A 15,629-nucleotide genomic window follows, 5' to 3' on the forward strand; every position below is an offset into this window, starting at 1 on the left:
CTTGCATTGGTCTGGGAGGCTGTGCGTGAGCATTCCATGTTTGCCACAGGAGTATCAGGACTAAGGGGAAGAGCCCTCTTTTTGGTGGTGGTGGGGAATGATCCTCCCTAAATTCACCTGCCTGCTGGCTCTCCTTCCTGCCCTGGACCACCCACCTGGCCGCACATCTGATCACACTGCCCTGGCCATTTGGTCAGTGCCTCCCCTGCACCCTGCACAGTGTTGGCCTTTTAGCCACCCAGCTACTCTGAAGGCATGATTGATTTTACAATGTCTCCTCCCACTTTTTTGTGTGTGCGTAGGAGGGGTGCTGGAAATTGAACCCAGGGGCGCTCTACCACTGAACTATATCATGGATTTTATTTTCTTTTCTTTTCTTTATTTATTTTTTGCAGTGCTGGGGATTGAACCCAGGGCCTTGTGCTTGCGAGGCAAGCACTCTACCAACTGAGCTATATCCCCAGCCCCTCATGGATTTTATTTTGAGACAGGGTCTCACTGTGTTGCCTGGACTGGCCTCAAACTTACAGTCCTCCCAAGTTGGTGGGATTACAGGTGTGTGCCACCATACCCAACTCTCCTCCTGTTTCTGAAAAATGGGTAAAACTATGATTCGTTTTACTGCAGGCTTCAGAATGTGAGGTTTACAGTTTGAGGGAGATGTTGGAGAGGCTGGAGCTGAGCCTTTTAAGCTACATTTCTACTTGAATATTCAAGTATCCACTAGGCATCACCTCTCCGGGGAAGTCTTTCCCAGCTACTCTGGTCCCCTTTTAAGCCCTTGCTGTGGCTTCAGTGAAAAGGCGAGGGGATCTGTGTGTCTGGCATGCTGAAGTCCAACCATTACCGGGAGTGAACTGTGAGCCGCTCTCCTTGCTTAAGCTTCAGAAGCTTACTTTGGGTCTTTCTGCCCAGAGAGAGGGGCATCATCCTTTTTGAGCCACAGCATTAATCTTCCTCATCAGCCTTCCCTACCCACTTTCTGATCCCCTGGTCTTCCCAAACAACCCCATAATGCTTCTGATTTCAGGTCCATCCTCTGGAACTTGTAGCTAAGAAATCAGACACATCATTAGGTCATAGAAGCCACTGTGCTAAGGGTAAGGAGTCAGCTAGGCCTGGAATGCTATGGGGGCTCAGAGATGGGCTAAGGGCATGGCGGTGGCTGGGAAAGACTTCCTGGGAGAGGTGATGCCTAGAGGATACTTGAATATTCAATTAGAAAAGTAGGCATTAGAGGTGGCAGGGAAGAATGTTTGAACTGAAGGGACAATCTGAGCAAAGACTGGAAGACCAAGAAAGGAAGGGAGTTAAAGTGGAACCAGTTTGGTTTTCATACTTTACCTTCCACCTGGAGTTTTACTGCCCTTCTCCACCAGGTTGTAAAGATCAAGGCAGGAGGTATGAACTGCTGTACATACACATCTTCGCAGGTGCCTTCTTACTAAGTGTTCTCCTAATTCTTCCAGTGTGGTGTGGGAAAGAGTACCACCTCTTACTACCAAGGCCCACTGCGGCTGAGGACCTAATCTTCCCAACCCTTCATTGTTCCATCTGCCAAATGGTACTCTTCCGACCTCCAGACCAATGAGGATCATACCGGGGACGAAATAGGGCTGTTCAGCTGAAGTTAGTTCCTCCTGAGTCAAGGTCGAAAGCATACAGTTTAGTGATGATCTTACCAGAATGTTCCTCTTTAGGGTTGAGAGAACCTGAAGTCTCAGTATTCCTCGGAGAGAGGCCAATTTCCGGATCCCTATATGATGTGGGGTAGTGGAGGGTGAATTGGGCAGTAAATCCTGCCCCTTCCCTACTCTAATGACTGGGAAATCTGTCCAGCTTTAAGTGTCCAGTGTTGACGTGTTTTAGGAAGGGTGGGATCTGCCCAAGGGTGTCCTGCATCGCTGCTAGAGAACGCAAAACGCATGGGCCCACGGGACCCAGCAATGGGGTTGGCCGGAGCTCCACGTGTTCCCCCAGAGCTGGGGTTTCCGCCGCAAAGGGAGCTGGTCACCCCAGCGTCCGGACCCTCCTCAGCTTGGCGCCGGCCCTCCTGGAGGCTGGACTCGCGCCGCAGGCGGTCAGGGCCCTCCGCGGGCAAATGGATGACACGGGCGCCTCGATCTCTCTCGCGTTTCAAGGTAGAAAGCGGTGGTGCGTGAAAAGTGTAGTTAAAAGCAGGCTGGGGCGGGGAGTGAAAGAGATGCGGGGCCCTGCAAAGGGGACGGTCGAGATGGCCGAGGGCTCGCTCCAGTGGCCACAGAGCCCGCGGCGGGCGGCGCGGGAGGCCAGGCTCGCCGCGTGCTCACCTGCTGGTCCGGGAGGCTGGGGGAGGGGGGCTCGTGGGCGGGGTCAGAGCGCGACTGGCCAATAGGGAGAGAGCAGCCAATGGACTGCCAAATTCCCCTTGGAAAGTGGAGGCGGCAGAGGCCGAAGGGAAAGTTCGAAGCTCCAGGCCAGTGGAGCCCTTGGTGGGGGCTGGAATAGTCCAGGGTAGTTGGGGGTGCGGGGGCACGGACGAGGAACTGGAAGGCGCAGGCCGCGGCCGTCTCCTCGAGGAACGGTAGGCCCCGCCCTGTCCGCCCCTCCTTCCTGAGCGCCGCTGGGCAGCCCGCCCGCCGTTGCCGGCTCGACCGCGCCACCTGCTGGACATTGACCTCCACGTCCGGGCGCCAGGGCCTAGACTCTCGGAGACTGAGACCCGGGGAAGCAAAAGTTCGCCAGAGGCAAGTGCCTCCTTTGGAGTACTTGATGAGATCAGAAGGCTTGTGACTGTCAGAATAACTCTGTCCCGTCTTGTCCACCCGGTCCCGACATTACCACCACTCAGTCCCACCCAGGGATGAGGAAATAATAGTGAGGCACTCCCTGGAAAAGAGGCAGTGGCAAAGGGCAGTTCGAGAGCCTATGGCACTGGGCGACAGGCAGCAAGACAGAGCTAAGAAGAGCCCTGGGCTCCTGTGAACCCAGTGGTGCATGGGGTAGCTACGGACTTTGGCAAAAGAAATAGCTGCCTACAGTGTTATATGAGGGGTCAACAAGCTGCCATAGCTCCTGAGTATGGGTTATCCTTCTGTCTCCTCTGGCTTGCCATAGTATAGGGCAGAAGTCACCATAACTGGAATCAGGACTCATCCATCCTTTCAATAAACATTTATTGAGCACCTACTGTGTGCCAGGCACTGTGCTAGACGCTGGGGATACATCAATGACTAACACACAGTCCCTGTCCTTGAGGAGCTCACAGTCTATTGGAGGGGAAACATACATAAACACATAATTAAAGAACTACAATGTGCTACGTGCTACAATAAGAGGTATATACAAAGTGCTGTGGGAACCCAGAGGACTGAGTGGTGACACATCAGCTGCTGGGAGGTGAGGCTCATTGCTTGACTCCTGACTCCATTAAACTCTTGCAAAGGCAGGGATATTGTTGTCCCATGACTGGTTAAATGTCATTTGGTTAAAATGATCCTGAGGTTCTCCTCTAGCCCTTTCCCATAACTATATCAGCACAGATTAGTTTATCAGATTAACTGTTTTAACACTTTAAGTAGGAAAGAAACTGGACAGGGAAGTTTCTTTAGGGGCAGAGGACTTTCAATGTAGTAACAAGTCTCTGGTGTTTAAATGGGGATGTGGCGGGAGTACCATGAGGACCCTGAGCCAGGGAGGGAAGGCCCTGGGCAGTGGAGCACCTGGGGTGAGTGCCTGTGTGGTGGGAAGGTCAGAGGTCACCTACCTCAAAAGTTCGGTCCCCATCTCCCACCAGCTCAATCAGTAACCATTTGTTGATGCTTATCTGCTTTGTAGTGTGCCCTGTTCTGTGTGCTACAGTCCCCCCTCCCCCTCCGGGAATACACTGAATGGGGAGACTTAATAGAATCAGGTCATTGAAGGTTTAAGTAACAGTTGTGATTGTGATAGAGGAGATGTCACAGGCTGTTCATGATCAGTTGCCTAAAGAGTGACAAATGCAATGAATTTTAAAAAAGGAATTCAGTGGTAGCCTGGTCTGGGGAGGCAGCCTCCGCGAAATGAGTCTTGAAGACGGACATGACTTTGTTGGTACTAGGGAATAGGAAGAGCATTTGGATTAAGCAGAACCCAGTAAAGGTAAAGCATGGAGGCGGGAAATTTTGAATGGAGGGATGTTCAAAGACCAACGGATCCATCCATTTGGAGAGATACATTGGGGCAGAGGAGGGAGCAGTGTGAGTGGACTGGGAAAGTTAGATAGGACCAGATTTTGAAGGGCCAAGGACTTGGGGCTTAGCCTGAAGGTGGGACTGATGCCAGACTTAAAATTCTTCTGAAGTAATTTCTCTGAGCTCTCCAAGTACTCCCCCTTTCTTCCTGTAGGACCTCTGGACTGCCTCGTGAATTAGCAACTAAAGGTTTCACGTTGGGCATCTAGAAAGGATCGGGCAAATATTTTAAGTATCGCTACTACCTGTGGACCAGGAGGAATCACTGAAGGCTTTCTCATGGAGAAAGGATAGGATCGGTGCCCTGACATATGGGAGATGGTTAGATAGTCACACTGAGCAGGGTGTTGATGTTTTGGGCGGGGGGAAACTCTGGGCAGTATGAGCCAGACTGGAGGCTCTGGGAATGTGGAAGGAAGGAAGGCCAGACTTGAGAGGCACTGCAAACCTTTTGGACCTCAGGAGCCGGGATGGGGACAGGATCAAGTGAAGACAGCCATCAGATAGCTCTGAAATTTCAAGCTTAGAAGGTCAAGAAAATGTTGGTAAGTCATGATGCCTTTTGCTTGATTTTGAGTGTGGAAATTTGAAGTCCCACATTTGACAGAGGGGCTGACAGATATATGGGGAGAAATGTTCAGTGGATCCCTAGACACATGAGCCAGGGTCTCAGGAGAAAAGGCAGGCACTGGAGTTCTAGATTTAAGTCTCATCCGGAAGAGCCAGGCTGTGAGCATGATGAGACCCTTGGGGAACACCCACATTTGAGGTGGCAGATAAGGAGCCAGCACAGGCGTGGAGAAAGGATGTTGGGGGAAGGAGAGCCCAGCTACTGTGACGAGAACTGTGAAGGATATTTGACTTCACCATGAGGGTATTGAAGACCTTCAGATGATGTGTTTCTGTGGAGTGGAGGTTGGGGGGCAGAAGCCAGATTCCAGTCAGGGACAGGATCACACCTAACCCATGCTATGCCTTTGTGCGATTTTTTTCTTAAACGGTAACCCTTTCTTAAGATGCTTACTATCAACCATCAGGAAATTGTCATAATAAGCTGATTTTATTAGAAAAAGGCACTTTGATGCCAACTGCTGGAAACATATAATAAATGCACTTGCAAGGCCACCTCCCCAGGGAAGAAGAGAGTGGGAGAGAATGATGACTGGAAAGAGAGAGAAAAGAGCAGTCAGGGAGGTAGTTAGATCAAGTGGGTGGTTTTGTGCTGAGGACGGAGCAAAAGTCCTGAGGCACTGATTCACATTAACCAAATTCACCAGAGTTGCTTCCAGGCATTTCTTAGTTTTGCCCCCAAACTTGGCAGGAGAGAGGCAAGCAGATTCAAAGACGAAGGGAGGGGACCCAGGCCTCAGAAAGAGAATAGGAGCCACACGGAGACAGGAGGGGTGCCATGGAAACCCATGTCTGCTGGCTCCTGTCTTCCTGGTGAATAAGGAATCAGCGTTAGGTGCAAAAAGTTGGAAATGAAGAGCAGCAGCCCACCTGAGAAGGTCTGTGGTAGCCATCGTGGGAGTGGGCTGGCACACCTCTGAGGGGAGGGCAGGATGGACAGCAGAGACGGCAGAGCAGGCATGACGCAAGCGCACGCACACGGGCAGGAATGGAGGTAGGCCCAGGCCGGGCTGTCTCCTGACTAGCCCCAGCAATGCCGGACAGCTGGAAAAATCTCAGGGTGAAAAGTAATGAAAAAGGAGCCAAGGATGGGACACATAGGGCAGTGTGCCAGAGAAGGCTGTTTTCTGGTGAAAGGATGGTGTTACACTAACAGCCCAAGCCCTGGGCACATTGAACTAACCCAGTCCTGACTGGGGACTCTGCAGCTGGGTCTGACTCTAGAGGTGTGCTTTTCCCTGACTAATCCTTCAGCAAAGCACTCTGAGGTGGCCAAGTTTCCAGCCTGCCAGCATTAATGACTTTGGCAGGCAATGTGGCAAACTCTAGGGAAAGAGCCTGTAGGGGTCACACCCAGCGCTGAATTCTCTTCTCTTTCTTCATTTGTGGCTTGATCCCACTCAGCCTTCTTGTCCCTTGGGAGTGTGTGTCTTCCGCAACACACAGACCCACTGAAGCTCTCCTATCTGAACCCATTCCAGCTCTGTGACATCTCTCCAGGTTTGGGGGATCCAACCAGTACCCCATAGTCTCAGAGCAACTGAATCTTGGCTTGAACAAAGGTAATTAGAAAATTCTTTCCCTTAAAAAAATTCCCCATCTGTGTGGTTGTCCCATGGAGGAACATACACCCCCCTTGAAGATAAGACCTCACAGCTACACCCCCATCCTCCCCACAAAACGGAAGATACAGACCCACAAGTACACACAAATACATACAGAGATATTCACATATGGGATAGTAAATTCCCTGCATGGGGAATGTAGACAGTGAGATGCAGTCAGGCCGGACTCTTCTCACAAACCCCCTACGCCAGCCCTGGCCCCAAGTTTCTCCCTGGCTCGGGGGGGTTTCCCTCCATCACCAAGTCAGCCCAATATCCTGCCAAGAGCATATCCCCTAGTGCTCCTGAAGGCCATGGTCTGCTGTCAGTGATGCTCCAACTGGGCATAGGCTGGCCATGGTGATGCCAGGTAGGGCTGGGGGACCAGGGATCAGGTGTAATAAATCCCACTGAGACGTAAGGGCAGGTACGCTACTTAAGTCAGTCTGTGCTAAAATTGCTGCTCAGCTTCACCTGATGGGTCACTTCTGACCCCTTTCTTTACATGTCATGGGGCTCCATCTTAATGAGGGAAGTGGGGTTGAATGGGGAGAAGGAGGCTGGGGTTGGGGATCTAGTCAGCAGGTTCCCAGATGTGGTCACACTAGGCTCAGCCATAATCAGGGACCCTGAGCCTGAGGAGAGCTCAAGTTCAGCCACAGGTGTCAGCCCAACAGTGGGGCGGCTGGGGGAAGAGAAAGTCTGGTTTCCCATAAGGCTTGAATTATGGGAACCCCTTGAAACCACCTGGGTTGGAAGTGGCTGAAGGTGAGCCTGATCTCTCAGAAGCTCCCTCAGGGTCTCTTCAGGAACCAGCAGTCCCTCCATGGGAGCCCCAGTCACCATGCCCTGCACATATGAGGAGGACCTCAGTGGCCCCTCCTTGACCCCAGGGGCTGCTGTGGTGCTAGAAGTCCTGATGAAGGCAGCAATGACAGTCCCAGGGGGCTGAGAGCTGGACCCCGCTGGTCCAGCACCTGTGGCCGAGGGCGGTGCCGGGTTGGTTGGACGATTGGCCCCAGCCAGAAGTTGGGGGAGGCCACTAAGAATCAGGGGGGTCCCTGGTGCTGCCACCTGGTTCTCTTGGAAACTTGTGTTCAGGGGGAAGGAGGCCTGCAAAGTGAAGGTGTCCTTGAATGTTGACACAGGTGGAACACTCTGGAGAACGAGCTGAGTGGAAGCAGTAGTACTGGCAGGAGACCCATTGGTCAGCACTGTGGTCAATGGGATGGTCTGCAGGGTCACAGCTGAGCCTGACCCCACAGGGGCCACTCCTAGGTGGATGTTGCTGGGCACTGAAGAAGTACTGAGAAGAGACAGAAAACAAAGTTTGTTAAAGCAGGAGGTACCCCGCTAGGAAGGAGGGCACACGTGGGGCAGAGTGGCAGGCATTTTGCGTGTTTGTTGTTGCTCTAGCTAACATTTATTGAGTGCTTAGTTCAGGCCAGAGATCATTCTAAATGACTGGCATGTGGCATTTTTCTCAAGCCTCAAAACAGCCCATGAACTAAGAAAAATCTGATTTTACAGCTTGAGGAAACTAAGACCCAGAGAGGTCATGTGACTTGCTCCAACACCACACAGCTGGTAAGCTGTAGAGCCAGGACTTGCATCTAGAACTTGTAGCCCCATAGCTCATGTTCCTCACTGTTCCACTCTACTGCCTCTCTCCCACCACTTTTTTTTTGTTTTGTTTTTGGCAATATTGGGGACTAAACCCAGGTGTGCTCTACCACTGAGCTACATTCCCAGCCCTTTTGAAAACTTTGAGACAGGGTCTCACTAAGCTGCTGAAGCTGACCTTGAATTTGCAATCCTCTGCCTCAGCCTCCTGAGTCACTGGGATTACAGGCATGTGCCACTGGGTGCCTGGCCTGCCTCCCTTCTTTCAAAGAGCAACTCAGGAACCCAAACCAAATTAGCAAGAGGTGCAAACATAACCCCAACAAAATCCAGCCTTTTCAGGGAAAACTGGAGTCCCAAAGACATGGAAAAGAAGTTGTGAGAGCTTTCTAGGGAAGCCTGGAAGGCAGAGCAGGTATATCTGTAATGTTCTCTTGTAGCGTGGAGGAGGCATGGCAGGATGGGCCCAGATGTGGAAGCCCATGGTGGCTTCTTGGAGGGCACTCTGGTCTAACAGGAACAGTCCCCACTGGCAGAAGTCCCCCCAGGTCAAGTGCTGGTTTGGGGTTTTTGTGGTGTGCGACCTTGGGCAAATCACCTTTCCTTTTGATCAGCAAGTGCCACACTGGTTTCCCAGGGGTTCTATGAGAATCCCACAGGACTGTAGACACAGCAGAGCTTTGAAGAATTTGAAAACTGATGCCAACACAAGGGACTATGGGAAGACTCGTAATTGCTTTGGCACCCTCACCTCACAGCTTTGGTGATCTTGGCCTGGCTCTCAGGTGAAGAGACAAGCATGGTGGAGGTAGTGGGGATCTCCTCGTCTAGAGACAGTCCCAATTCCAGACTCGCAGATGGCTGCAGACCCACATGCTGAACCTTTGGCTTCTCCCAGGAAGGGCTGCCCTTGCCATGGGGGGCAGCTCTGGATGAGACCCTGGAGCTGGCTCGGCGGGTAGTGCTGCTGGAGGACGTGGAGGACGTGGAGGCCTGTGGCGGTGCTGCTGGAGCTTCACTTTTCTCATCCTCATCTTCAATCACCACCAGATCCTTGGGCATCTCCTTAAACTGGTACACCAGCCTCTGCCCTTCCACTTTAGCCAGGATGCCTCTTTGGTAGTAATATCTAGGGGACAAGGGGCAGAGAGTGGGGAGTCAGGCAGGGGCTGAGTGGGCAGACCTTCCCTCTCCATCTCCCCAACACACCATCCTCCAGGGCAGGGCAGCCATGAGGCCAAGGTTGGCCAGGGAGCCAGGTGGGGACTCAGGGACAGGAAGGGATGCACAGAAGGCTTTTATGACATTTCTGAGGTTTCCCTCTGTGGACTCAAGGGATGTACTCAAAGGATGTTCCAGTGTCAACCCCAGACTGTTTCGGGGCTGAGGACATGCAGTGAATGAAGAATGGGAACATGAATGAGGAGATGGAGGGCAGGGGGCTCAGCAGTCCTCTGGCCTGAGAGTCTAACTCTGGGGCAACTCAAGGCCATCTCTCTGGGTCTCTGGTTTACAGAATGTGAAGAAATCCCTTCTTGCAGATGGGGGTGGGGGCGGGGGCAGGGGCACTAAGTAGTCTTCCAGGACAGAGATGCAAGAAGGTGATTTTTTTCCTCCCGGAGTCGGCGTGGAGCAAGCAAATGGGAGATTCATGCAAATGATTTCCTTAACAGACTGATCAGGCCTCCCTTCAAGTGGGAGGGATGCCTTGGGAAGAACTTGGTGTCTCCCCGAGGGCAGCGAGTCTGTCCCAGCAGCTCCTACCTCAGTGCCCGCCCCATTGTCTCATAGTTCATGTCAGGCTTGTTTTTCTGCTTTCCCCACAGTTTGGACACAGCTTTGGAGTCCACCAGCTTGAAGATGCCTTTCTCTCGCTGGGTCCACTTGATGTACTTGGGACAGGTGTTTCGGTCTTGCAGAAGTGCCAGGAGAAACTCCCACAGATAGATGGTGCTGCCTGCAGAGGGGCAGGTGGTGAGGGGGGCTCAGGCTCCCTGAGAGCAGGTTATGGGGCTCCCATGCCACCTCCCCTAACCCCAGTCATACCTTTACCATCCTTTGATTTCTTCCGGATGGGGATGCTAGGGTCAGTGACAGGCGAGGTACTGCGGTTGCCCTTTGTCTTTCGGACTGTGAGAGGGAAGGTGGGAGAACAGGATGAGGCTAGGCTGTGGTGAGACAGGACCAACCAGGAGGAGCCAGGTCACCAAGGCTGGAGGTTGATCATTCTCTACAGTCATAGCCAGTGGGTGTCTGCACCCTCCTTTTCAGTCCCCAGGTAGCTTGGCAACAGGGCTACTGATGGGATGTAGGGAAATGTAATGCTTGCAAACGAGGCACCTTCATAAGAAGGGTGTGCCTGGCCTAATATTTGGAATGGAGAGGCAGCCCACAAGTGCCATTGTCATGCAGGTCAGTGTGGTGCTGAGGTTTTTTTGGTTGCCACGCTGTCAAGATAGCATTAGCCACCCATCATCCTGAGTAAATCAATAACACGGGGCTTGAGAAAGCCCAAAGTCCTCTCATATATGCCCTGGGGTTCATCAGCTCTGCAGAAGGAAGATAAGCACATGGCATGACTCATTTTTTATAGGAAAAGGCCCCAGAGGTCCAGGACTGACCAGGGGTTCAGACCTGGAGTTCAAACTCTCAGCCTAGGATTCAACCCACTGGGATTGTCAGCATTTGGGGAGGAGGTTACACATATGCTCAGCAGATAGAAGCAGCATAGGGAATGTCAGGCTTCGGGCAGGCCCACCAGTGAGGCCCGATTTTACAGAAGGGAGGCTTTTAGCACATCCCAGCCAGACCAGAGAAAAGTCCTCTTAAAGTATCTGTAAGCCTCAGCCCATTCAGCCCTTAGGGTCTCCCTGGCCCCACTGCCCACCCCCTGGAGACACACATACGCCCCTCCTCTCCTTACTTCTTTTCTTTGATTTTCCAGTCTTCTTAGAACTTTCCTCTCTGGGGACCCTCCCCTCCATAGAATGCTCTTCCTGGTCACCAGCCCCATTCAGGGCCTCAGGCTCAGAGACAGGAAACAGGTAGTTGGGCAGAGTGATGGCTGGAGCCGGGTCTGAGTCTGTAAGCATTTCAGAGGTGCTGACTGCAAGAAGAAAGGCCTGAGGTGGACAGGGCCCAGGCAGGGCAGGACACTGGTCTCCCAGCATTGCCGTACCCAAGAATTGGGGGTGCCTGGGGAGGGTAGGTGTGCTGTCCCCCACAGTCCCAGACACAGGTCACACCTGAAAATGCCTCTGGAGTATTGCACCACAAACGGAGGAAACATCTGCAGAGCTGTGAGCATGAGCTGGCCCCAGTCACAGCTGCCACATTTATAGCCCACCACCGGTAGTGGGAAAGTTCCAGGCAGCATCCAGGGCAAGAAGCCACCTTGATTTGGTCATTCACTCATCTGACAACTCAAAGAGACCTTAGAAATCAGTGAGCCCAATTCCTTTGCCTTCCTGATGAGGAAACTAAGACTGAGCCAAAGATGGCAAATTTGTGCTCAAGGTCACACAGCAAGTTGGCACATGGTACATGGGGGCACTCAGTAAGTGTTTGTTGAATCCTGGCTGAGTATCAGCGAGAGGCAAGATGAGATCGCTTACCTTTCAGCTTCAGGGCTTTCTTCCCCTCACTGTGGCACAGTACCCGCTAGGGCAAGGGAAGCTGAGGGGTGGGGGGACCTTCCTGTGGCAGCAGGGCATTTGCCTGAGAAGGCACTGGGAGGAATCTTCCTTGGAGACCTCCTGGAGGGCTGTGAGCCAGGGAGGATGAGCAAGTATCTGAGGCCTCTTAGGGGCTGGCCTCTAGTAACAGGGGAGGGATGAAGATGTACCAAGTCTCGTACAATTCTAAATAAGTCATGTCCTGTGATTCTTAGTCTTCCTGGGAGCCAAGTGAGAGAGCAGAGGGGCCTGAAAACCCCCCTGGCCAACAGTGTTCAGCCTTGAAAAGGTTACAACATGGATGGACTTTGAGGACAATATGCTAAGTGAAATAAACCAGTCACAAAAGACCAATACTGTATGATTCCACTTAAATAAGGTATGGAATATAGTCAAATTCATAGACCCAAACAGTAGAATAGTGGTTGCCAGGGGCTGGGGCTGGGGGTTGGGGAGAGCCATTTAATAGGGACAGAGTTTCAGGTTTACAAGATGGAAAGAGTTCTGGAAATGGATGGTGGTGATGGTTGCCCAACAATGTGAATGTATTTAACACAGCTGAACTGTAAAACTAAAAATGAGTAAGGTGGTGTATTAAATACACATTTTACCACAATTTAAACACTGGATAAAAACACAAGTCACCCTGGCCATTTTTTCCATGTCTCCAGTGCCCTTCTGCCCCCGCCCTGCCAGTCCTAGCTCAAGCCTGTTCATACGTATATGGGTGGTGTAGGCACTGAGGCCTGCACGCATGTGTGCCTGGGAACTCACTACACCGTCGCGACATTTTCAAAGGCAACTGTGTTGCCTCAAGTTAAGGCCCCGGGGTCAAACTTACAGATCTGCTTCTCATCCAGGATGTCATTAGGAGATTCCACATTCAGTAAGACTTCAGTGGTCGACATGGTATGTGAAGTGGCCTCATTGTCATCTGATTTCAGGTTCCATGGGGGAAAAGGAGAGTTCTCTTAGGGCACAGCTATAACCAGGGTCAGCCCAAGCCAACAGAGTACTAAGTAGAGGAGTCACAGGGACCCTACTGGAAAGCAGGGAAAGAAGTAGTCTACCTCCTGCCCTAGTCCCCCACCCCCTCAGCTAATCTCCACTCCTTCTTGTCCCACCTCATCGAGAATATGTGAATTCATTACGACGGTTCCTCCTCTATGAAGTGGCACCACCTTTTGTTGGGGAACTTGCCTATTCTGCTTGAGTTCACTAGCAGCCTTTGTGGGTTGCTATTCCCTGAAGACAGAACCCCTTTCTCTACCACACCTTCCTTGCCCACAAAGGAAACAGACCTGCCAGCAAAAAACTGCCCTCCAGGATCTGATCTTGTGTCATGCACAAGGTCCCATCTGTTATGACACCATTGTGAACGTCGTCCAGCTCCAGTCCTGAGTACAGGTGCAGTAATTCAGGGTAGGGTACCTGTTCCACGATGACAGCTGGGAACACTGAAGGGTCTTCCAGCTATAAAGAAGACAGGGATCTGTTTCAAGGCCCACCAACCTATTCAGGGAAGCCCTCCCTATCAGATTTTGGCCTTTTGTATAATTCCTAATTCTCAGAGCCACCAGGGACTGAGGACGACATTGCCCTGGGTCCAACCTCACTGGGTGATGCTGTGAGTGAGTTCTTGACTAATTGAGATGGCATAGTTCAGCACCACCTACATTCAACCAAGGGAAAACATTTGTGTGTGCTTGGTGTCAGGGACCAAACCCAGGGCCTTGTGCATGCTAAGCACAGACTCTACCCCTGAGCTATAGCCTTGGTCTAGGCAAGCAGTTTTGATTGGTTGGATTAATCCGTGGCCTGGGGTCAAAGTTTAGGTTATAAGAAGGGTTAGGCTTGCAGGGCAAGGTGGTGCACACCTGTGATCCCAGCAGCTCGGGAGGCTGAGGCAGGAGGATCGTGAGTTCAAAGTCAGCCTCTGCAACTTAGCGAGGCCCTAAGCAACTTGGTGAGACCTTGTCTCTAAATAAATAAAATATAAAAAAAGGGCTGGGGATATTGCTCAGTGGTTAAGCACCCCTGAGGTTCAATCTCTGGTATCGGAAAAAAAAAAAAAAGTGGGGTGTTAGGCTCATTCTGAGGTCAGCGGGAAAGGATTAGTTGATAGCAGGGATGAGAGAGTCAATCTAAAGTCAGGTGAGGCTGAGCACGGTAGCATACCCCCGTAATCTCAGTGACTCAGGAGGCTGAGGCTGCAGGATTGCAAGTTTGAGGTCCACCTCAGCAACTTAGTGAGGACCCAAGGAACTTAGTGAGATCCTGCCTCAAAATAAAAAATAAAAAGGGCTGGGGATGTGGCTTGGTGGTAAAGCACTTCTGGGTTCAATCCCTAGTACAACAAAGAAAAAAGCAGGGATCACAACTGGGATTTACTTATTTATTGTCCTAGGGATTGAACCCAGGGCACTTTACTACTGAGATACATCCCCAGTCCTTTATTTTTAAAAATTTTTTGGTACTGGGCACAGGACCCAGGGGTGCCTAACTGCTGAGCCACATCCATAGCCCTTTTTATTTTTTATTTTGAGACAGGGTCTTGCTAAGTTGCGTGGGGCCTCACTAAGTTGCTGAGGCTGGCCTCAAACTTGTGATCCTCCTGCCTCAGCTCCTCCAGTTGTTGGGATTTAAGGTATGTGCTACCATGTCTGGCTTATTATTTATTTTTGGTGTTAGAGATGGAAGCCAGGGCCTTGGGCATGCTAGGCAAGAGCTCTACCACTGACCTATATTCCCAGCCCTGTTCTTCAAAAAAAATTCTATATAGTAAACTGGGGAGTTAGCTCAGGGGTAAAGCACTTGCCTAGTATGGCCCAGGCTGTGGGTTCAATCCCCAGTGCCACATTTTAAAAAAGTTCTATATAGAGAAATGCAACAGCATGTTAATAATAGTTATATTTTGGTTGTAGGACTTAGGGTGATTTTTCCATTTCTTTCTACTTTTCTGTATTTTCCAAATTTTCTTTCAATGGGACATTAATATTTGCTTCATGAAAAAAAGAATGGGAATGGTTCCCTCTGTCTAATATTTCTGACGGATTCAGAAAAGTGAAAACTTATAAACCATCTTTGGGTTTGACCACTGGGCAGTTCCCCTTGCTGGAGCGGTTTCAGGGCATTGCTTGAGGCGGGGGTCCCAAGACAGGTTTCAAAAGATCTGAGGATGAACCCAGGCAGGCATCAGGTATAGTGACTAAGGCTACAGTGTCTAGAGCTGTGTTGTCCTACATGACAACCACTAGCCGAGGATGACTTTAAATGTAAATAGAAAATTTGAAAAGATCAGAAATTCATTTCTTGGAGCTGGGTTGTGGCTCAGTGGTAGAGTACCTCCCTAGCATGTGTGAGGCACTGGGTTTGATTCTCAGCACCACATATAAATAATAATATAAAGGTCCATTGACATCTAAAAAATACTTTAAAAAATCATTTCTTCAACTGCTCTAGCCACATTTTAAGTGCTTCATAGCCACATGTGTGACTAGTGACCCTATACTAGATACCCCAAATACAGAACCTTCCAGTGTTCTTGAAAATTCTATTGGATTGTGCTAATCTAGATCCAGACCGTCTAGGTCTGAAACCAGCTCTGGTACTTACTGGCAGTATGGCTTTGGGAAATTACCTAACCTTTCAGTGTGTGAGTTTCCTCATTTATAAAATTGGGGCACTCATGTTATTGACCCCATAGGATTGTTTAAATAGATCAGCACACATAGAGTACTCAGAACAGGGCCTGGTGCAGAGTAAGTGTTAGGTATCAGGAGCTTCTAGAATAGTAATGTTTTATAGTCTATTTATGGTTTATGCACTCTTTTGTATTCATGATACATTTCACAACCAAAATTGTTTCCTAAGAAGAGTGAAAGGGA

At 50.7% G+C, this 15,629-nt stretch overlaps 1 protein-coding gene across 5 annotated transcripts in view; it reads right to left on the reverse strand.

Moving 5' to 3' along the window:
- Positions 1-3,166: 3,166 nt before the first annotated feature.
- The window catches only part of Elf4 (E74 like ETS transcription factor 4), a 40,644-nt gene continuing 28,181 nt past the window's right edge, over positions 3,167-15,629 (reverse strand). For 4 of the 5 annotated variants that reach the window (XM_047535552.1, XM_047535556.1, XM_047535557.1 and 1 more), the window contains exons 3-9: positions 13,044-13,215; positions 12,584-12,676; positions 10,992-11,174; positions 10,115-10,198; positions 9,833-10,025; positions 8,820-9,197; positions 3,167-7,751 (exon numbers count right to left, since the gene is read on the reverse strand). In XM_047535552.1, the coding sequence (XP_047391508.1) occupies positions 6,947-7,751; positions 8,820-9,197; positions 9,833-10,025; positions 10,115-10,198; positions 10,992-11,174; positions 12,584-12,676; positions 13,044-13,215 (1,908 nt within the window). In that variant the 3' untranslated portion in view covers positions 3,167-6,946. The remainder of the gene's footprint in view (positions 7,752-8,819; positions 9,198-9,832; positions 10,026-10,114; positions 10,199-10,991; positions 11,175-12,583; positions 12,677-13,043; positions 13,216-15,629) is intronic. The other variant, XM_047535555.1, reaches the window with a different exon arrangement.

This window comes from Sciurus carolinensis, chromosome X (genome assembly GCF_902686445.1).
Source record: "Sciurus carolinensis chromosome X, mSciCar1.2, whole genome shotgun sequence".
NCBI classification, from domain to species: domain Eukaryota; kingdom Metazoa; phylum Chordata; class Mammalia; order Rodentia; family Sciuridae; genus Sciurus; species Sciurus carolinensis.